The following is a 24,547-nucleotide window of genomic DNA, read 5'->3' on the forward strand; positions in this document are numbered from 1 at the left end:
TGTGTTCTCAGAGCTCACGGTAAATTTTAGGGTAACTGACCCTTTCATAATGGGAGGTGATCCATCTGAGGATCGTGGCTGCCAACAGTCCAGCTTTAAACTTGAGGCTGCCTGGCCAGATACCAGGATACATTGCCTTCAACTTTCCCCAAAAGTAATTTGCTCGTGGCTGAAGCCCCGAATAAATCATGAATCATATCTCTGAGCAGCATTTTCCAGTGTTTTTAGCAGAAAATTCATAACATATGCAGACAAATATGGGGTCTTGGTTAAATATATATTGAAATGCTTTATCTAAAGTAGGTGATGGATATTTTTAAGTGGCAGGATCTATTGGAGCCTTTGACACACTAATCTGCATAGAAAAAACCTGCAATACTCTCTAGGAGATGAATATTGTGTGTGGTTTTCCCCAAAACTTAAGATCATGCAACATTTTATCAAAGAACGCCTACTACTAACATCTAAAGGGGACACTAGTGAACAGCAGAAAGCAGTTTTTCAAACTTCTTAGATAAATCATGAGGATTCTGCAAAACAGAGAGAGGTGTGTAGAATCTGCAGGGCATCTGAGCTGACAATCTGCTTGAGTCCCACTCTAGCCCCCAAGCACCTCTGGCTGCCCTAGTATGAAACTAGTATGTGAAATAGGAAGGCTGAGTGCTTGTTGTCTGCCTTCCTGGATGAGAATGGAAGGTGGAAGGCATGGTGTGTGGCCACTCCCAGAATTATGAATAGATTATATGCACTTCTATTAAGATTTGTTTTAAATGTTTATTATTTTCGCTTTGGCTTTACTTCCAGTAACCTAATTTGATAAATGGGATTTTTGACTGGGCTTAAGATAAATGCAGATATAATATTAATAATGCCAGTGTATTTACATAAAAATTTAAATGGAAGTATTTTGTGCATTCATTAAAAGAATCATAGATTATCACAATTGTCTTGCTGTGCTCTCATGGGGGATATGAAATGCTACTAATTTAAGATTCAATGAGAAATTGTAAATGCCTGAAATTAAATCTAATTCAAGGCATTCATCAAGAAGTTTCTGCCATGGAGCATGGAGGTTATTTCAGTTAAAAAATATATTGCTAGATACTTGAATAGGCACAAGAGAGAAAGAAATGAAAAAGATCCAGGGAATTCTCTGGATGAGCTTCTCGGTTTGTTGGTAATGTGCACATAGTAGAATAATATTCAAGTCCACATGGGATTGAGGGGCATTGGGTGTCATTCTTTAATCTGGAACATGAATACAAGAGAGGGCAGGTGAGGAGAAGGGGAATGAGACTGATGAGTGACAAGAGATAGTATCATTACACAGAGGACTTTCCACACCGTACTAAGAAGTTTGAATTTTTTTTATGGAGTCACAAAGAAGGCAAACATGGAGCAGAGAGATCAATATGAAAGCAATTCCAATATCCAGGCAATGCAGGAGAAAGCTGAGATTTACTGTTAACCAACAAGTATTCATCAAGAAACTCATATGTCCATTGAGTCTTAGACTCTAGAGATACTGTGATGAACACAACAGACAGTCTCTGTCCTCTTGGCACATACAATCCATATAAAATATAAATGAAGAACTAATAAGAGTATGTATGCAAAATGCTACAAAGGAAAAGTTATGGTGTTCCTAGTATATATTACAGAGTTGCCCAGCCTTTCCTACAAAGGCTTTGGGAAAGCTTCCCAGAGTTGGTAGCAAGACCAAAACAAGGAGCAGCATTAGAGTTAGCTAGATAAAGTCTTTGGGGGGAGCGGGCATGATTGGAAAGGAGAGGAGCCTAATTTCAGAAAAACATAACTGACAGGAGTCAAGAGGATTGTATTCTAAGGAAACAAGAGAACTCGAGCCTGGCTAGAGCAAAGAATTTTTCAGAGTGGTGTAAGATGAGGGTAAAGTGGCACTATAGGGCAGATGTGCAAAGCACTAACGACCAATCTGAAGGCATTTATATTTTATTCTAAGGTCAACAGGAAGATATTAAAGGATTTTAGGCATAGTCTATTTTATAGTCTGCTATGGTATTCTGACTTCTGTGTGGATAACAGACTAGAGATGCTACAGCGCTCTGGAAAAGTGAGTGAGCCTATTGTCAACTCCAAAAGTGTAGCTGGGTGCCCAGTTGGTATATACCCCATGTCTAGCAGTGCCTGGGACACTAAAAACACTCAAAGTGTATTTGCTGGAGTTTTGGATAAATGAATGAGATTATCTATCTATTCATTTTTATCTGACACCAAACCTTCTCCAATGAAAGAAGCAGATTTTCAAGGTCAGAAAGTTTACCGTCAGTGGAAAAAACATCACCTTTAATATATGGGGTGGAATTATTTCCTGAAGGACCTTGAAGCATTAATGATAAAATGTCTCTGAAAACATTTTTAGCATGTCATTTGGATGACAAATGAATAGACGCATTGTCCCTCTGAATTCCCAAAGTCTCAAGAAGCATATGCCAGCAAAAAGCACAAACCTATAAATGGAAATCATTCCCTTGAATATGCTGGTTTTCCTTTTGTAGGAGTCAATTTTCAAAATTATACATTATAACTTTTTAATAACTTGTTATATAATTGATGTACCATAAAATTCAACCTTTTGAAATGTGCAGTTCGATTAATTTCACTATGGTGACAGGGATTGCAACCATCATCACTATGTAATTTTACAATATTTTTTTATCACTTTCCCTTGCAAAAACAATCCTATACACATTAGCAGTAATTCCTCATTCCCACATCTTCCCATCCCCCAGTAACCAATAATCTACTTTCTGTCTCAATGGATTTGCTATTCTGGACATTTCATATGATCAGAATCATGTGATATGTGGTCTTTTGTGACCAATTTATTTCATATAGCATAATGTTTTCAAGGTTCAATCACATTGTACATGCAACAGTACTTCATTCTTATTTTACTGTAGAAAATATTCTATTGTATGAAGATACAGCATTTCATTTGTCCATTCAGCAACTGATGAACATTTAGGTCATTTCCATTTTTGGCTATTATAAACAGAGCTGCCATGATTATCTATGTTTTTATAAACATATGTATTAAGTTCTCTTGAGTATACACCTTAGCCTGGAATGGCTAGGCCATGCAGTAACTACATTTAACTATATAAGGAGCTGCCTAACTTTTCCAAACTGGCTGCGCTATTTTACAATCTCTCCAACAATGCATGAATGTCCAAATTTCCACATGGCCTCACCAACACTTGTTATTTTTTTGTTCATTTGTTTTTGTTTTGTTTTGCTTTTCTTTTTTAAAATTTTATGTAAATTCTAGTCAGTTAATATATAGTGTAATATTGGCTTCAGGAATAGAATTCAGTGATTTATTACTTACATACAACACCCAGTGCCCATCACAAGTGTCATCCTTAATACCCATCACCCATTTAGCCCATCCCCCACTGACAATCCAGCAACCCTCAATTTGTTATTAAGAGTCTCTCAAGTGAAATAATATGGTATTTGTCTTTCTCTGAAGGACTTATTTTCCTCAGCATAATATACTCTAGCTCTATCCATGTCAATGCAAATGGCAAGATCTCCTTCTTCTTGATGGTGGAGTAATATTCCATTGTATGTGTGTGTGCATATATATTATATATATATATATATATATAATATTTCTTTATCCATTCATCAGTTGATGGACATTTGGACTCTTTCTATAGTTTGGTTATTGTTGATAGTACTGCTATAAACATCAGGGTGCAAGTCTCCCTTCAGATCTGTATTTTTGTATCCTTTGGGTAAAATACCTGGTAGTGCAATCACTGGAACATAGAGTGATTCTATTTCTAACATTTTGAGGAACTTCCATGCTGTTTTCCAGAGTGGCTGCACCAATTTGCATTCCCACCAACAGTGTAAGAGGGTTCTCCTTTCTCTGCATTCACAAACATCTGTTGTTTCCTATATTGTTAATTAACACTTGTTATTGTTGACTGTTTATATTATAGCCATCCTTGGATGGGCATGAAATGGTATCTCATTGTCTCATTGTGGATTGATCTGCATGTCCCTAATCCCTAATGATTAATGATGTAGAATATCTTTTCATATGTTTTGCAAGCCATATTTATACTTTCTTTGGAGAATGTCTAAACCCTTTGCCTATTTTTTATTAGGTTATTTTTTATTGATGTGTTGTCTTATTGAATTAATTAGTACCTTTATGTAAACAGTAGCTTGGACAGTATAATACATGATAGGGATGTCATATTTATGAATTTAAAGCAAATGCTTCTAGTAATTCCATCATATTCTTGGAATTATATAATAGTTCTAACACTTTTTATGTTTTATCTTTAATTTGTATATTTATTTTTATTATGTTCAGATCTTAATTTATTGTTTCATGTATGTAGATGCTCTTTGGCACATTTCTAACAGAGAGTCATCATGAATTACATCCCTTATTAATATAAAGTATACTTTTTCATTTCTTGTTTGTTTGATTTTTCTTTTTTGTTTTCTGCTTTTGATGCTGCCCTGTATTCATCCTCTAAAAATACCCTCCCCAACTCTTTCCTGGCATGTTTAAGTGAGCTGATCCCATTTATTGCTCCAGGCTGGCAAAATGAACCGAAGGTGGCAGTCAGGGGTTAGTAGATGCTTCAGGGAAAAGAAGAGGCCCAAAACCAAAGTGATAAGCAAGAACATAGGGAATTTTGATCAATGAGAAATAAGTCGTATTTTTTTCTTACAAAACTAGAAGGTAAGGGCCCTCGAAGTTTTATGGCCTACCTTATTATCACCTGGGAAAATGCCTGCCTGAGAAACAAACCAATATAGACAAAGGCTTTATTGAGAAGTAGACAAGAATCCTGATAACATTTATGAGGAAATAGATCAAGTAAGACCTTCAGTTATCTGTATAATTTGACCTTTTGGTTATATGGTCTAATATCCACTCGTTTCTTTAGGAGGTTTTAAATGAATTTGAGTATCTGGCACTTCCTACCAAAAATAATCTTACCCACTATAAGAAATAATGTTTGTAGTGCATTTTTTCTCAATGCATTAAAGTATCATTTTCAAAAAGATAAAAAATATGCCTCTAAAACTAATATATAAAGAGCTATTGTGAAAGGCTTGTTCAATTCCTTAATGAGGGAATAAGCAGAGCAATAAAGCTGCTTGAAAGAGATTAGCATTATAGTCAGTGAAAAAAAGAACAGTAGAATATTATTCTAATGTTAGAATAATAAAAAATAAGATTAAAATTTTCAGGTAAATAAAACAATAACTTTGCAGGGTTTTTTTCCTTGATCAGACAAAAATAATTTGTAATTCAACAGGATAAAAATTATGTGTAATGTATTAACCATCTGCAAATTAACATCTAACTTTACAGTGCACAGTATGGCCTTTATAGTGAGTAAAATAGTAATTAAAGAAGAAAAAGTTACATATATCTAGTGATAACTCAGATTCTTTGTCCTATTAAATTATCAAAAGAGTACAGGGTAATGTTTTGCCTTCTTATTTTTTGGATAATTTTTTTAAATGTCACTATTTTATTGAGGGAAATTATAACTACATAACATTTGGCAATATGGGAGATTATTATTAGAGTCTTTCTCTAACCGGTTGGATGAAGGTTTCCTACTCCTAGATCAAACCTAGAAATCACCTTGACATTCACTATTCCTTGCCCAATTGTGATATCCAGCATCAAATACCTACTGTTGATTGATGGGTCGGACTGTTCATATCATATAGACAGATACAGCTCAAAGGTCATTGGGATTTAGGACACGTTAGGAAAAATTTAGGACACATCTCAACACTGACTCTATCTTTTTTTAAAGATTTTATTTATTTATTCATGAGAGACACAGAGGGAGAGAGAGGCAGAGACACAGGCAGAAGGAGAAGCAGATTCCATGCAGGGAGCCTGATGCGGGACTCAATCCCAGGTCTCCAGGATCACGCCCTGGGCCGAAGGCAGGCGCTAAACCACTGAGCCACCCAGAGATCCCAATGCTTACCCTCTTATTCTCACCACACACCTTCTCTAGCTTTCTATTTCTATCCCTTTTCCCATTTCCCTGGGGTGATTTTGCAATAGTGGTAACAGTAGTCGCAACAGTGACTCATCTGCTTATTCGAGTCTCCAAAGGAGCACAGAGAGTGCCTGAAAATGGAATAAGGAACCAGGAAGCTTCAGTTTTCAAAAGTGGGAGGTTCTACCTGTCTCAAAAGACACTACTGAAGGGTCAGATGTCAGCTCCCAGCCTTCTGGCCCATGCAGGCACTATGGGCATAGTCTGAGGAGACAAATGGGGGTGGAGCAAAAGATACAATGGTTAGATTGCACATTCTGGAAATGAGAAGACCTTGAAAAGTCCTTTAGCTTTTTCTTAGTTGTTAAATGTTAGAACAGAGAAGTGAGTAGAGATCCAACCCAGGGCCTCTCATACTGCATCTCACATCCTTCTCCACACATGTTCAAGGCCAGCGAGAAACATACCAAGGAGGGCCCTGAGAGTCAGTCTTCTGTGATCATCATCAGCTGGATTAGGTTCTCAAAGACACAAAATGAAAAGTTCATGGGAGAAGTGGCCAGTGTTGAGAACATGTTACCCTCCACTGTGGAGCTTCCCAAACAACAGCAATTACAGATATAGAAAGACATTTCTCTGCTTAGCTTTTGGTGCAGCCAAGGAAGGCCTCAGGTGGCCAGAGCTTCTGAGTATCCGCCTGGGCCTACAGAGCCTGTTCTATACCCCCTGGTTCAGGTGATACGACCATTGACTCTGTGGGGCCACAGTGGGTGGTAGGAATTTTTTTTTTTTTTTTTTTTTTTTTGTGACTTCTACCACCTCCTCTGAGGTCTGCCCTGGTTTTTAGGCACTCGGACATTCTGGACAGAACTCTCTATGCAGGGCTGTGTGATCTGTTGTGGCCAGAGTCCTGACAACCTGAGGGGAGCCATCAGTGGCCTTGGGGTCTATGGAGTTTCCACTGATGGCAAGGATGCTCTGTGTAATGTAAATCCTGGAGGCTCCATGTCCAGGGGAACAGCCAGGCTCAGCATTCCAAGGAACACTGTGAGAAGTGGTTGTTTTTACAGTCAGAATGGGATTTTTTTTTTTTTTTTTGTCTTCAAAACCCTTTGTTACTATGCAAGGAGACACAAAGACCCGGCCATCAGAACATCTGTCCCCTGAAAGTAAAAATATCAAATTATTTGAGAGTTTTTGCCACGTTGTAAGAAAGTTTGGAGATCTTAAATCAACTATACTGGAAGCAAACTTTAAAACACATAGAAGACATAGTAAACATGGATGCCATGAATAAAGAGCTAGAAAGCTACAACTCTTTACTTGAGCCTAAACCAGGAACTTATAGGAAGCATAGAAAAGAGAAAAATCTAAATGTTTGCAAGTTCATATGATGGTTGACATTATAAGCAAAGTCATCTCCTTAGAAGAAGCATCAAAGCAAATTCAACCAAGTTCCAAGTAAAACAGCCTTCAAAATCCAGCCAAAGAATGGAGAAAAGCTTCAGACCACACTAATGATGCCTTTGGAGGTAAATTCTAATCTCCAGAGAAGCAAAAAGTTGCTTTCCTAAGAATCACAAAAATGGAAGCGTAGAGTGGGCAAATTTACTAAAGAGAAAAAAATAATCTCATAAAACTCTGCTTACAGAAGCGAGTCCTTAATAAGAAAGAGTCACATCAAGCCTCTATATGAACACTTGCTCGAGATAAGCAGTTGGGCTGTTGTTCTTGGGGAAGATAGCACAGGCTATGCAAACATGAAATTGGATCTAAGGAAGGCAATCTGAAAGTGGAAGCTTCTTAATTGGTGAACCCAAAGGATGGCTGATTTATGTGACTGAGTTAGGTACCAGTTTACAAACTCTCAAAGAAGATGAGGAAGTAAATGCTCACAAAATTAACTGCAGAAGCCAGAATTCTCAATGCACTTAAAAATGATTTGAAAAATCTCCAACCAAGAAAGCTTTGTTGCCTTCAGAAAACACCCAAGTAGAACGGGAGAGACAAAAATCGCAACAGAAATATCGTATTCTTTTTGAAATTAATTAAGAAAAAGAAAACAAAGTTTTATGCAGCATCCAATTTAGAGAGCACTTACTCCATTTAAGGTAGAAGAGAATCACTCCAAACCAGCCAAAAACATTAGTGATGTTTCTGTATAGCTGCACACTTGCAAAATTAAAAAATACTCTAGAAAAATTAAAAAGAATCACTGGGTATTATTAAAACCTTCATAGTCCTGGAAACAAAAGCTCATGTTACTGATAAAATACAGAGCTCGAGGTAAGAGCTCTGTACTTTTTCAGAGAAACATCAATAACTTAACAAAGCAAATGCATACACGACACAAAAATTGACTGAAAAAGAAATTAAAGGTCCTTATTTTCCAAAAAAGTGCATTTAGCAGAGGCCTGAGACCATAAGCAGGAATCTTCCAGATGGCAGATCCCTGAGGATGGAGGGGCACTTGGCTGTGATAGGGAATGTATGAAAAGATCCATGCACAGTACCCACTAGTTGTCAACCCCCAGGCCTCCTGCAGTCTGGCTAACTCTATCCTGAGTCGGCAAGTTCTCAAGAAGAGCTAGACAGAGTTGTGTAGTTAAAATAGTGATCTAACAAGGAAGCCTATAAAAGAACTGAATAAAACAGGAGTGAATAGTCTGGAAAGAAGATGTCAGGAAAGCAAGCAAAATAATAGCCTTCAAATACCTGAAGTTGAAGATGGCCAAGACTTAGTCCCTATCTTCAGAATATTACAATCCAGAGTACCATGTGTGGCAATTTAGGATGCAACTATTCATTCACCATAAGGAAGAATTTTCAAACAACTAACACTATCTACAAACATGATGGGCCACTGTTCCAGATCTTTGTCTAGATTTCCCTTTCTAGATGTTCAGATCTTTACAAGACATTTAATAATTATTCCCTTCTTAGGAAATTTTTTTTTATAAACAAATCTTTTTAAACATTTTTTTTTAATTTTTATTTATTTATGATAGTCACAGAGAGAGAGAGAGAGGCAGAGACATAGGCAGAGGGAGAAGCAGGCTCCATGCACCGGGAGCCCGACGTGGGATTCGATCCTGGGTCTCCAGGATCACGCCCTGGGCCAAAGGCAGGCGCTAAACCGCTGCGCTGCGCCACCCAGGGATCCCCCTTCTTAGGAAATTAAATAGAAATAAGCAATCATTATAATCAGTACTTACTCTCAAGTAATTCATATTATAATCTGTCTCAGAAACATAACATCACAAATTAATCTTCAACATTTCAAAATCTTAGAAAATATCTATCTTTAAATTATGCTAGCTTCTTATCTAATGTGTTCCTTAAAAAAAATTAGGCTTACCTCATATGAGGTACATGGGTCATGACTGGCCTTCACTACTGGAAAACATTTCAAGCTCTGGAGACATTATCAAGGAGCCAAATTGGACTTCCCTTCTCCCCATGATTCACAAGTGCTTGGGGGAAATCTCCAAAACATGAAGGATTCGGTTCTAATCAAGCATGTGAAGAAAATGCTTACCAGCAGAGGCTGACCATGTTATAGAAATATCTCAATATATTATATTTATTTGAGTAGAAAATCACTGGAAAATAGAACCTTTGACTTACCTCTAGTCACAAAATTTTTGTCTCATTCCACAGCTGAAAAGAACTCGATGCGCCTACCTCTGGGAGGAGAACCCACTAATTATTGCTACATACTACTGCCACCATTGTGCTACACAAGCTCCCTATCACTACATAGTGTGCAGAATCAAGCAGGTGGAAATGTTTTGAAGTGACTTCCGTATAAGATAATGACTTGGATTGGATGGCCTCTCATGATCTAATAAATCTTTTTCTTACTAGCTTATGGATTTTTCTTTTTTTTTTTTTAGATTTTATTTATTTATTCATGAGAGACGCAGAGATAGATGATAGATAGATAGATAGATGATAGATAGATAGATGATAGATAGAGAGGCAGAGACACAGCCAGAGAGAAAAGCAGGCTCCATATTGGGAGCCTGATGTGGGACTCGATCCCGGGTCCAGGACCAGGCCCTGGTCTGAAGGCAGCACTAAACCACTGAGCCACTCAGGCTGCCCCTTATGGATTTTTCTACTTTCATTTGGCCCACTTAGATTGGATTCTTTCTGAGATGTCTTTTACCCTAGAGGCTTGTATCTTTTCTCTTCAATTATTACTACTTTAATTCTTATGATTCTCCCTTTTCTCTTTGGAGCTCTAGTTTTACTTCTCAGAAGAACAAGTCCATTGGAAGAATATTCTAATCATAAGGTAAACATTAGCCCTCCACATAAATAAAAATTAGGCAAATATTAAAATTACATCTTTAAATAGATTATGAATGTATTTTCAATGAAGTTTTGCCCAATTCTTCAAAAAATTTGTCCATTGGTAGTTGATTTATAGCCCTTGGTCACAGTCTTTTATTCTGTGGCAGACAAACATAGAAATGTACATAAATGAAAGTTCATTAAAAAAAAAGTTTGCTTCAGATATAATGTCTTCTATGCTTTCTGTTTATTGTGGAACTGTGGGAGGTTGTCACTGAGAGGGTGTGACTGCCAGTTGACATGTGAGCTGGACGCAGGCACCTGGAGGCTCCTAACCCTCTCCCATCTCCTTGAAATGTGCATTCTTCCCACCATTCTTACACTGGAAACCATTTCAAGCATGCATCCTTGAGAGAATAATGTGTTGCCTCAAGCTTATTTGTCCTACAATCCCTATCATACAAATTCCTATGACACTGATTTTTAGGAAACTGTATATTACATTATAAAAAAAGTAGAACAAAAGTAGTGCCTTACCAGAAGTAATCCAGGCTACTATTTTAATTTTCCTTTTCAATTTATATAGAAGAATATCATTGAGATACTTTAAAACACAAGATTAATTTATTATGTTTCATTTTTAGATGCAGATAAATGTGAATGTGTAGAGAGGAAGCGATAAGGTATTAGTTATCTCAACAACATAGTTTAATTAGAGTGCACTAGTGTGTACAATTCACCTTAAACTCAATTTTGATAGGTATTAAAACTGAAGTGAATAGCTATTCTAAAGTAATTTGAATGCAACCATCTGAATCTCTCCTAATAGTGCATAGGTAAGAGATATGAAAAACTGATTATCTATTTAAAAATACAAATTAGGACTTTTACTGTTGGAAATTATGTTTCTAAACCCATTACGGACTTAAAAAAAAAAAGTTTTGTGTTAGTCATTCCCAAGATAGCAATGTAGGAGGCTCCTGAATTTCTCTCTTCCCACAAATGCACCAAATGTACAACTACCCATGGAGAAGTTTCCTCTGAAAGAAAACTAGCTGAAGACACTGAGTGAATGAGAAAGCACTACAATGAAATGGGCAGGAAGGACTGGGATGCACACTTGCCATAAATTCCATCCTCAGCAAAGCTCCATTCAATCCAGAGAAAAACCCCAATTCCCAGTTGTGAAAACAGAACATACCAAAATTTATGAGATCCAGCGAAAGCAGTGCTAGCTGGGAAGTTTATAGTGATGAACACCTATACCAAGGACAAAAAAAGTCACAAATAAATGGCCTAACTTTAACTAAGGGGAAAAAAAGAATAAATGAAGCCCAAAGTTACAAGAAGGAAATAGATAACAAAAATTAAAGCAAAAATAAATGAAATGGAAACTAGAAAAATAATCGAAAATATTGATGACATTAGAGCTGTTTTGTTTTTTTTTTTTAAGATAAAAAAGTACCTAGACTAAGGAAAAAAATTGAGAAGACTCAAAATTGTAAGTGAAAGAGGAGACACTACAATTAACACCACTTAAATATAAAGGATCATAAGAGACTGCTAAGAACAACTATATGTCAGGGCACCTGGGTGGCTCAGTGGTTGAATATCTGCCTTTGGCTCAAGTGGTGACCCTGGGGTCCTGGGATCAAGCCTGGCATCGGGCTCCCTATAGGGAGCCTGCTTCTCCCTCTGCCTATGTCTCTGCCTCTCTCTGTGTGTCTCTCATGAAAAATAAAATCTTAAAAAACAACTCTATGCCAACACACTGTATAACCTAGAATGAATGGATAATTCCTGGAAACATAGAACCTACCAAAACTAAATCATGAAAAAAATAGAAAATCTGAACAGACCAATAAGGAGCAAAGAGATTGAATCAGTAAACAAAACAAAACAAAACCCTCTCAATGAAGAAAAACCCAGGACTAAATTTCACTGGTGAATTCTACCAAATACTTAAATAAAAAATGTGATTTTTGTCAATTGTATGCCAATAAAGTGAAAAAAAAACCCCACTTTGTTTCTAAAATTGTATGGAATCAATGTTCAGCTGGGTTTCTTAGTAGTACTTGTTCCATTCAAGGGATGTTGAAACACTGAAATTAACAGAGATCCTAGGTTCTTTGAATAAGTTAAAATATTAAATTATATTCATAAATAATATGCTAAATACCATCCTAGCAAAAAAAATCATTATTTACAAAATAAATAAATGATTTCCTAACAAGAAATCATTAAATCATCTCCTATATGTATTAATTATTAATTAATATCCATTAATATTAAAAATATTATAAAGTTGTATAATGTTTTCTGAAAATTCCAGGGTTTATTCTCAAAAAACATCTTTACAATTATTTGCTTACATTAAATGATGATTAAGGAAATTTTTTTGTCAACTCTACACCACATTTGGAAAGGTGTGTTTGCTTTAGCAGCATTTAAAATAGAGAAATCAACAAAGTATTCATAAATAAATAATACAAGGTGCAAATAACTAGGAGGTTTCAAACATCCACCATATACAAGACATTAATCAAAGTGTGAAAGCTCATTTTGTTCTTACAAAACTCCATGATGTAGGTATTATTGCCCCACTTCACCAAAGAGGAAACTAAAGAAAGAGATTAGTAATCAAATATGCAAACTCATAGCTAGTAAGTGGTAGAACAGATGTGAAATCCAGTCGGACAGGAGAGCCGGTGCTTTGAATATCTACACTTTGCTGACTCTCTGTTAATGTTTTATTAAATTAAATATTGTCTTAATTCCCAGAATAATTATAAAATGAAAATACTCCATTGTAAATTAGATTCTATTTCTCTAATGGCTTATTAAATAGAAGATACTTACAATTTTCTCAGGAAACTGAAACATTTTTCTTTCCAGTTGAAACTCATCCAACAGAAACATGATACAGCAGCTACCTCTATGGATTTCTTAAAGTGAAAATATGTATTTACTAAGGAATAGACTTGGAAGTCCTAGATCTCAGAGATTGCTTTGGGAATGTGAAAAAGTCATTATTTGCTGGCTCCCCAGTAATTTATTTTGAATTTGGGAAATCCATTGATGTGTGAACTGGTTATCGAAGCTTGATAAACAGCTTATAAATCACTCTGAAGTTGGCAGAAATAAATATTAATGAGTCAGTGTTCAAGGAATTTTAAGTCAGTATCTCCTTATTTTGTTGCCATCAGCTTAAAAGAGAATCTCAGTGGTTTTATTTAGAAAAGAATCTACAGCTTATTAGTAATGACTGATGTTTCTCAAGATATTCAAAAGACTATTGATTATATCAAATCAAACAATTTGCCTCAAAAAAAATAACATCCTTTATAAAATCATTACAGAGTTACATATGACAAAAGTTTTGTTTAAAACTTATTTACAGTGGCATTTGGGTGGCTCAGTCAGTTAAGAATCCAACTCTTGGTTTGGGCTCAGGTCATGATCTTGGATTGTGAGACTGAACCCTACATCAGGCTCCACACTCAGCAGGGAGTCTGCTTGAGATTCTCTTTCCTTCTGCCCCTCTCTCTGCTCACCTGCTCTCTCTGTCTAAAATAAATAAATAAATAATCTAAATAAATAAATAAATCTTATTTATAAGACATGAGTACGATGATGATTCTAATCCTTTGAGATACTAAGTAACCTGCTTCCCTGAAGCAGGTTCCCCTATCCCTGGCCTTAAGATTGGTAAAGTAAAAAAGCAAGCTTTCCAGTACCAGTGTCTATCAATGTCAGAGCCTTATGGACATCCTCCCATATGAACCATTTCTACCTTATCTATGTAAGACAAAACAGAATCAAAGGGTTTTTATAGCTGCCCTGGCCACATGACAAATGACTAGCAAACTCAGGATTTGAAAATATGTTTATCTAAGTATGAATCTGTGTTAGTTTAGTGTTTGTAATAGGAATAATAGATAATTTTCTATTTGATAGATTTTAAGGATACAAAAAGGCCCTCCAGTTCTCCAAAATACATAATAAAAGGAATCTTAAAAACCTATTTACTGGGGATCCCTGGGTGGCGCAGCGGTTTGGCGCCTGCCTTTGGCCCAGGGCGCGATCCTGGAGACCCGGGATCGAATCCCACGTCAGGCTCCCGGTGCATGGAGCCTGCTTCTCCCTCTGCCTGGTATCTCTGCCTCTCTCTCTCTCTCTCTGTGTGTGACTATCATAAATAAATTTTAAAAAAAATTAAAAAAAAAACCTATTTACTTATATATATTAGAAAACTCTAATATATAGAGTATAGAATATGGAATATATAACTTGTGGAGGTTACAAGGCATACCCCAAATTAATAATCAAATCTGGACTTGGTTTCAGAGCTCCTGTGCCTGTTTTGCCTTCTGAAATAGATACTCAATATAATAATACTAATAGTTGTTTCCTGGATCTTAGTGTTCATTTCTCCTAAGACATTTTGAAACCTTAAATGTCTTTTATACCCCATTTTGAGCTGGCTCGTTATATTCCTCTCCAAAGTTCTGGTGCTTATCCGATCTCCAGAAAGGAACAAAATTGCAAAAAGATCCAGACCATTGCATACGGTTGGGAATCTTGTTCACTGTATAAGGACACCCAGCTGAATAAATTGGGAAGCAGGAGTTGAAATACAGCTCACTCTCTACCCACCAAGCCTTACAATGGTGAGGCATCCACCTAAAGAGGGCACCATGTCTAATCTGCATAAGGGTAACTTATAGGCTCACACAGGCCCTGCAAAGACTCTGGAAGTTTGGAAGAAAAAGGAGATGATTGGACATAAATATTTTCAGATCCAATATCTACCAGAAATTAATTAAGACTGTAAGGCTAATGATTAGGATGTTTATTAAATTTTTTTTATTTATTTATGATAGTCAGAGAGAGAGAGAGAGAGAGAGAGAGAGAGAGAGGCAGAGACACAGGCAGAGGGAGAAGCAGGCTCCATGCACCAGGAGCCCGACGTGGGATTCGATCTCGGGTCTCCAGGATCGTGCCCTGGGCCAAAGGCAGGTGCTAAACCGCTGCGCCACCCAGGGATCCCTAGGATGTTTATTAATTCAGTAAATTCACACCGAGAGTGCGTGGGGAGATGTTTTCTCTCAACACCAATGAATATAATTTTGTTTCAGGAGAAATAATTTAGGGTAAACATCAGCAACATCTACTACTTCACTGTATGGAATATGAGAATGTTACTCAGGAGCCTGTGAATAAGTAAGAAAATGACTCTACAGAAGATGGGAGAAATAGAGAACTCTTGTGCCCTTTTACTTGATGATTTTGTCTCAAAAAATTCCTAAAGTCTTTTTGGAATAAAACACCATAATGTTGCATATACCACATTTTGTAAAATCATTACACCATTACTATGACAGATTCTGAGAGTCTCTGAAGAAACACCTTTGAACATTAAGCTATCAAGTCTTCATTTAATGAATTTATAATTAGCATTTTCCATTCCAATGCTGAACACCTTTGAAATGCTATCAATAACTACTCATTTTTTTGAGTAACAGGCATCATACTAGGTAGTTTGCATACATATTGTGTATCTTCCTAAAAAAAGGATACTCCAAAAGTTACACATTACTAAAAAAAGAATACTCCAAAAGTTAGATGTTACTATTCACTTTTTATCAATAAGGACAAAGGCTCAAAGAATCTAAGACATCTGAGAATTACTGGCAGAGAGCAGATTCAAATTCATGCTGGTCCCAGTTTTAAACCTGAGTCCTCTCTACCCCACTGAACTAACCCTATGAGAAGGTTTCTACAGAGAGGAGAAAGTGGAAAGTTAGCTAACCAAACTGTCATTGTAAGATATGGAAAATATATCCTGACTCAAACATGGCAACTCATGCATTCTCCCACTATATCCTCATGTGTTAACTTGTTAAGCTGCCATCATTTTAAAGTACATAATGAGGTGCTTATAATCAATGGAACTTTATGTATTGGCTAATCCCTGAGTTCAAGCAATCAGTCGGAGGAAATGTGGAGCAGCTGCTTACCTGTTCTGATAACTTCTGTCCATCGAGGTGAGCCTGCATTACAGCATCATTCACAAGCACATGGAAGTTCAGGAGCACATGTTCAATGTCGTACGTTCCGTGCATAGCATCTGATAGCTCCTCCAGTGACCGGATGTATGCATGCCAGTGTGGATTCAGCTCTGCCGTGTGTGCCAAGCAGCCTCTCACGACATTGAGGCAGTAGCCCATGCAAGGCTTACTGAGAATCAGGCCCTGGCAGTGAGGGCAGTACTGCATCCTCAGGAGGGCTTTGCTGCACTCTTTGGAGAAGTGCAGATGGTCTGTGGTATTAATGACTTCAATGCCCAGATTCAGCGCCTGCAGAAACGTGCGGCTCGGCAGCAGCGATCTCCCCATCTGCCCCATTACTCTTTTGGGAATATTACCAAATGGTCTAACATCCCGGCGGGCCATCCGGATGCATTCCGAGTATTCCAGGGAACTGTCAGTCACACCAGGGTTAATGAGGTGATTGTAGACTAGAGGGAAAAGGCTGTCAAAGAATCTGTTTACAAATTCGTCAGGATTAATGTCTGCGCCAAATAAATAGAGCCCCACGTCAGTGAACAACTCCTGAACTGAAGCTGTAGCCTCTAGGGCCATGTTCCTGTAGGTGTTGCAGAAGAGTATACTGGTGTAATTCTCTGCCTGTCTGATGAGAGTTTCAAGGGTTTCTGTAACAAAAGCAGAGGTCAAACATGAAAAGGCTTAGTATTCATGTTAAAAATGTGCATCTCTCTGCACCAGACAGTAAATGAGCTTAATGCATCCTATCCAACCTAAGGATCCATGTGGGAAATGCTCAGCCTAGTAAACTCACTTTAGCTTTCCAAGGATAATGGCTGGTCAACAATGGGCAATACACACACACACACACACACACACACACACACACGTTATGTAAGATGTATTTCCTAGAGTCAAACATCTTTAGAAGGTATAGAAATAAAAAAGAAATTAGGATATGGTAGCTCCCTACTTATTTAATTCCACAATCCACCATAACCCAACAGTGACAGAAGAAAAGTGTCATTGAGAAGATAATTGCCAACCACAGGTTCATTGTTGATAAAAGACTGACATTAGATGCTTGAGTCATCTAATTGTACTTTTGTACTTTTTTCCATTCTTTATTTCCGAATGAACATTAGTAGATTATATGCTAGTCACTGCAAAAAGAAGCTAAATACTTAAAGGGAAGCCTGACAAGCATCAGACCCCCTAGCATGTTCAAATTAAAAATACAGTGAAATATTTCAGGGTTAAAGAATCCCTTAACTGGCAAACTTTGCTTAGTAGAAAAGTCATGAGTTGTATTAGTTGATGAAAATAATTGTGTGACCATCTTCTGAACTATGTTCTGTTTTCTTATCATCTTATCACCCAAAAGCTTTACTGTGGGACATTTTATCTTCTCATTTAGGTAATCGATACTGATGTTTCCAAATAAATTTCTCCATATAAAAAACAAAGAATAATTTATCCACCAATTAAGAAAGGTTGTAGTAATCCGCAAGCAAAAGTTATATTTCAAAATGATAGCTGTATACAGGAGTTGAACACCTTGGATATTCTAGGAATTACATTTTATAATTAGCCTAATTATAATAAATAATGATGCTGGACTGTTATCAATATATAATTAACTGTAAAATACATCAATAAAATTATCTCCCAAAACCCCGATCTCATAGTTATTTTTAATTAGGTTGTAAGAGACCACATAATAATTCAGTAATCAGACCACTGAATATATTATAAAAGGAGATGGAACAACAGTAGAATAAAATGAAATAACGAAAGGCAGAAGTTCAGGGAGAGCTACTAACAAAGTGGAACCATGTCATGAATATGCCATAGTGTCCTAAAAACAAATAAATAGGAACAACAACAAACAAAACCAAACAAAACACCTTTATGAAAAGCATGGACAGATAAAATATAGTATCATGTATTCTGATTCTGTTCTGAGACCATAATGTTGGGTTTCAACCTTTAGTGTGATATATCAAGGTGCCTGCTCTAGACTAAATGTTTGTTTTCCCCCTAAAATTATGTTCAAATCTAAATTCCGACATGATGGCACTTGGAAGTGAGGCCTTCAAGAGGTCATTAGTTCCTGAGGGTGAAGCCCTCATGAATGGGATTAGTGCCTCTAAAAAAGAGACTCTGGAGAGCTCCTTTGTTTGCCCTTTCTGCTATGTGGAGACACAGTGAGATGACATCTGTGGACCAGGAAGTAGGCTCTCACCGGCACTATGATCTTGCACTTTCTAGCCTCCAGAACTATGAGAAATAAATTTTTGTTCTTTATATAAGAAATAAAATTTGTGTGTGTGTATATATATATATATATAGAACTACATTATAGCAGCATGAGGTAAAGAATTGCTTCTACCCTATCATCAAAGACAACAGCTTTTAAAGAAGGTTGCCACTCTATTGCAACATAGAATACTACACACTCTAGCTTATTAAGGAGGCAGGGCTCTTGTTATCTCTGCATCTCCAATGCTCACTAGAATATAAGCTATACACTGTACACGCAATAAGAATGTGAGTGAGTGAAGGGTTCAGGTGAGATTAGCTGCTCTGCCAAGTGAGATCATCTAATCGCCCAGGCTGGGTGAGGAAAATTCAGACTTCGAGGTCTCTGCACTGGGGTTTGCAAATCAGTAGGTCTGTTTTAGTTCATGAATCTACATTAAACCAGCAGCCTCCATGATTCTTTAAACCCAGCCAATTTTTGAAAATCGCACTTGCAGTAATCTATAGAATGTTCTCTCTGTTTTTATAGAGCAGTTCAACAAGCATTACACCATACAGACTGATCCTACAGCTGCAATCTCAGCCACTACACTCTGCTTTTAGAAACCCGCAGAAGTGAGTGTGAAAAGGGAATTAGACCTGTAGTTGGAACTAAAATAAAACTGCTAAGCTGATATTTTTCTCATTAATATAGCCTCATGTCTCTCAGTAAATTGCATGTGGCCAAGAATTATGATGTAAATTGCAAATGAGATTATTTGCCAGTAATTGTTAAAGAATAATGCTTGCAGGGGATCCCTGGGTGGCTCAGCGGTTTGGCACCCGCCTTTGGCCCAGGGCGCGATCCTGGAGTCCCGGGATCGAGTCCTGTGTCGGGCTCCTTGCATGGAGCCTGCTTCTCCCTCTGCCTGTGTCTCTGCCTCTCTCTCTCTCTCTATGTCTGTCATGAATAAATAAATAAAATCTTAAAAAAAAAAGAATAATGCTTGCAATTTTTTTTAAAGATAAAATAAGGATAGATTTAAAGATACCAATACCACAGGCATACTTATACACATTCCACCAGTTTTTCTAAGGTGTGTGCCATAGATGTATTTGTGTGACTGATATCTACCATACTATTCTCAGGACAATAAAGGTTGAATGCTACCCCAGGAAATACAAATGTTCCATCTGATTTCTGCCAACTCTAAGTGATGTTCAAACATGCAAATTTTTTAAAGTGAAAAATTGTGTTTCTTTATAAATTCTAGTCCCAGTAATTTGTAACTTAAAATGATTCAGGAATATATGGAATTTATCTTTTCAGCTTCTATAACAAATAAGTTTTGCAAATTAGTTTATTCTGTGAAAGCAATAATGAAAAGAAGGTATTTAATACTTATAATTTTTATTTTTATTTCAGACTAGCTTTCCTCTGATCTTTTAAACAAAATAACTACAAAATATATAAAATGTTAGGAATCCAATACAGTGACATTTTTAAACTTGTCTCTAATGTAAAAATTAAAATTTTAGTTTTCTAAATGTGTTGTTATTGCTGAACTTTAAATTAAGAGATTACATCTGTTCAAATATCAACATTCTATTTCCTAAATATCTAAACACAAAATGGCTTATTAAAATGGACTTATTCTGCAGTAGTTTTTCAGTATACTAATAACTTATTGCAATATAAAGATTTTTCTTTCAATCTGTGTTAAATATAATATTGACACATCTAGTTAATTAAATTACCTAAACATGTATTGGTATTTTTGAATGCATATGTTTGTGATCGTAAATATTTCTTAAATCCAGTAAATAATGAAAACTGTAAGTAATTGTTCTCTATACAATTGATTCTTTAATGATTAGAGATAAATAGAGATAATGATTAGAGATACTAAAATAAAATGTTAATATAAACACACATCAGAAATGGAACAATCTAGAACATGATTATGTTAATTTCTTTTAAAGAAAAGTAAGTAAAATCAGAAGTTGAATTTCCTAAAATTAGTTGTTTGTACTAACTCTGAATTTGCAAATTCATCACTTTTTTCTCCTACTATGTTTTCAGAGTTGAGTGTTTTCATTTTATGGAATTAATATTGTGATTTTGATAAGAATTTAAACCTTTCAAAAGAATTGTCAAATAAAATATTTTGCTGTTGTACAAAAAAATAATCCACATATAAAATCAGTATTTATAAATCCAAGGTAGTTTAAGGTGCTAAATAATTTATCTTATCTACTTCATTATTAAAGAGAAACCATACAGTTCCTTTCATACAAAGTCTTAGTAAGAAATAAATGTCCCTCACCTAAGCTATACAAATAATAGTGTTCTGTTGATTTGCCAAAAATCATAACATATATTGAAAATAAACATTTGCAAGCTTGCTTAAGGAATTTAAGAAACAGACTAGGAAAAAAATCATTTTTTGTTTTGTTTTCCTTTGAGAATAACCTCTTCTTTCCAGTGCTATCAGATCAAGACATCTTCCAACTTTCCTTTTAGTGTCTAAGAGTGGTAGGTTGAATAAGACACTGCAGTCTAATTACTGATTGAATAAAAGCATAATTTTCCCCAGCTTTATGAGAGAATTAATTTACATACCATCTTATTAAGTAGAAAGTGAAGTTGGAATACATAAAGTTGATCTGTACCCACTTCAAATTCCAACATTAACATTCTGTGAAAATTTAATAACAAAACACCTATGACTAGAAACTTAAATCAACTGTTTTCAGCCTACATTCCTTTATAGACATTTTATAGTACATACAAATGATTACTGACACTTAAACTAAAGATTTAAACTTAAATACAATTGGTGGAGATAAAACAAGGTGATGTTGATTTAAAATCAAATTTGACAAACTGAAAAATCAGTGAAGACTTTTATGCAGGTAGCTTTTTACAATAGGAAAAACAATATTTATAGGGCTTTTATTTCTTTAAAGATAAAGAGGATTTCAAAATACAATGATCATGAAATAACTGTTATAATAACCTCCCCTGCATGACATGAACAGACATTTTACAACCCTTTTCATATTTTTTATTATTTTTGATATATGAACATTTTAAGATACAAAGTTTAAAGTGCCTTAAAATTTAAGACCCCAGATATTCTCAAAAATAGCAATGAAATAGATGAAGAAAGATTAAATGCTATCAATCATATCAACTGTGGATAATCAGATGATATTACAATGTATACTAGAGTTGAAGAAAACTTTTCATGGAAAATTTACACATTTGTGCATTTTAATTCTCGTCACAAATTTTGTTACTACCACAGATAATTTCATACTACCCTGCTAGTTCAGAGCTACTTTATGTCAGAATCTACTTTTTCCACTGTACTGATTTATTGATCCATGAGTAGATAGGTAGAGATCACTTTAAGAGCAATTTCTCAATCAGTTTTAATCACATACATATTGCAATAAACTGTATTCCTTCTGCCTCCCTAATTTAACAAAAATGCCTTCCAATAATTTTAATAAGTCACATTTAATAATCCCTTTAATTAGCAGAAGACACAGCCATTCTGAAGATATACATATTTAAGTAAAAGAAGCAGTTATCAATTTCTCCAGTCTGGAAGTATTTATCCCGAATTCATCCTTTTGATATTTGCATATTTCCTCAACATTTGCATAGAGTAAAATGTGTAATAAAAGTTTCCTAGAATATTAATTTAGTGACATTTTTAAATGTTATCCAGTATGATTTATAATATTATTCTTCAGAAATTAGTCATCTACACAAATAAATAGTAAGTGGATATTAATCTGTATCACCAAAAATTAACATATTGGTCATTAATCTGGTTTCCTTGGACTAACACCACATGGAAAAATGCTTTCTCATCTTTTATCTTTCCTCATTTCCCTCCCCACTAATTCAGTTATCATGGTGCTTCTCATTTATTACTAATATCATTGTATAAACATTTATGTTCTGAATATCAGTTTATGATTTTAACAAGGATTTAAACTCAATTATGCACTTACATAAAATACATGCCAAACAATTCACTGTAGATTGTTTCATAAGTTATTGTGGGATGAAGATTTTAAATCAAATTTAAAAATATTTAAAATAAACCCCAAAACAGGGGCACCTGGGTGGTTCAGCCAGTTAAGCATCTGACTCGATTTCAGCTCAGGTCATGACCTCAGAGTCATGAGATTGAGCCCCATGTTGGACTCTATGCTCAGCACAGAGTCAGCTTGGGATTCTCTTTTTCCTTCTCCCTGTGTCCTGCTTGTGCTCTCGGTGTCTCTCTCTCTCTTCTCTCTCTATAATAAATTAAATATTTAAAAATAAATAAATAAGCTCAGAAATATAATCTAGAAATACAAAACTGCCATATAAAATAGTTTTCATTCATTGATTTTTATCATCTTTTTTTAAGATTTTATTTTATTTATTCCTGAGAGACAGAGAGAGAGAGAGAGAGGCAGAGACACAAGCAGAGGGAGAAGCAGGCTCCATGTAGGAAGCCTGATGTGGGACTCGATCCTGGGACTCCAGGATCATGCCCTGGGCCGAAGGCAGGCGCTAAACCGCTGAGCCACCCAGGGACCCCCTTATTTACATCATCTTCTATTTTTATATATACTTTTTAAAAATCAGTATCCTTTACTGTTTTTTTTTTTGTTTGTTATTTTTTTTTGTTTTTGTTTTTTGGTTTTTGGTTTTTTTTTTTTTTTTTTTTTTGCTTAATTTCATACTCTAACACATTGGTTGGTCTCTTTTACATAAACAAAAATCTTTATGTCATTTTATTTCATAATCTCATTTTCTCTTTTTGATAGAAAATAAGAATATTCTATATTTTCAGCTTAGAGTGACATAATGGCCATTCCTTCTTCAATGCATTCAAATCCAACTGTTGTTTTTTGTCACTCATTAATGCATTCATTCATTGAATCATTATTTTTGAGCACCTGCTGTAGATCTCAATGCTAAAGCTGAACAAGTCATAGTTTCTACCCTCCTGAGGCTTAGAATCTAAAGGATAGGAAAGTATAAAAGCAGACACATAAATATGATTCATTATTGTATTAAGTAAGTACTATAGAAGAAAAGATTAAAGGGTAGAAAGTGATAAGACAACTGTTTTGGAGTGCTATAGGTCAAGTTGTCCACAACCAACTCATTACCATACAATCAAAAGTAAACTCCCTGACTAATCTATTCCCAAAAGCAAACTTCCTGAATTTACCAACTATACCCAAACTATTCAAACTATATATATAATGTTTGTTTTTTTTGACACATTAAAAATTATTTTGGTAAACTGGTTATGGCAGATTGATTTTCTATGTATGGACCACTTGAGATCATGTGAGCAGGAAAGCCTCCACCAAAGCTGAGTAGGGACCTCCATGATGAAAAAGTCCAGCCATGATCAGATGGGGTGTGGTTAGCCAGTTCATAGGAAGTGGAATGTGAGGTTCTGAGGTGTGAAGAAGCTTGCTGACTAAAAAGTCTGAGGAAAGTCAATGTTTTGAAGAACAGTGAGAGGAAGGGAGAAAGACCAAAGAAATCAGAACAGCCTCACAAATCATGGGTAGGAGTTCATATTTTATACGTTGAATGAGAAGCTACTGGGGAATTTTATGCATGGAGAAACATGATCTGGTTTGTATAGCAAAAGATCATGATGCTGCTGTGTAGAAAATGGACTGTTGGAACAAGAGAGAAAACAAGGAGCTGAGTTCATAAGCTATGGTAACAGTATGGGTGCCAGATGCTATGGGCTGGACTGCGGTGGTAATGGAATAAGTTGCAAAAAGTAATCACATTGGGGCACATGTATTAAATGGTATCCAAAGGACTTGCTGTGGTAGGAGGGAGATGCAGGGAAAATGGGTAAACGAAGGCTACAGCTGAAG

At 35.8% G+C, this 24,547-nt stretch overlaps 1 protein-coding gene across 1 annotated transcript in view; it reads right to left on the reverse strand.

The window, feature by feature from the left end:
• GPC5 (glypican 5) overlaps positions 1-24,547 on the reverse strand; it is a 1,350,080-nt gene that overhangs the window by 1,069,289 nt on the left and 256,244 nt on the right. The window contains exon 3 of the mRNA XM_041730895.1: positions 16,361-17,055. Within this exon, the coding sequence (XP_041586829.1) occupies positions 16,361-17,055 (695 nt within the window). The remainder of the gene's footprint in view (positions 1-16,360; positions 17,056-24,547) is intronic.

This window comes from Vulpes lagopus, chromosome 16 (assembly GCF_018345385.1).
Source record: "Vulpes lagopus strain Blue_001 chromosome 16, ASM1834538v1, whole genome shotgun sequence".
Taxonomy (NCBI): Eukaryota; Metazoa; Chordata; class Mammalia; order Carnivora; family Canidae; genus Vulpes; species Vulpes lagopus.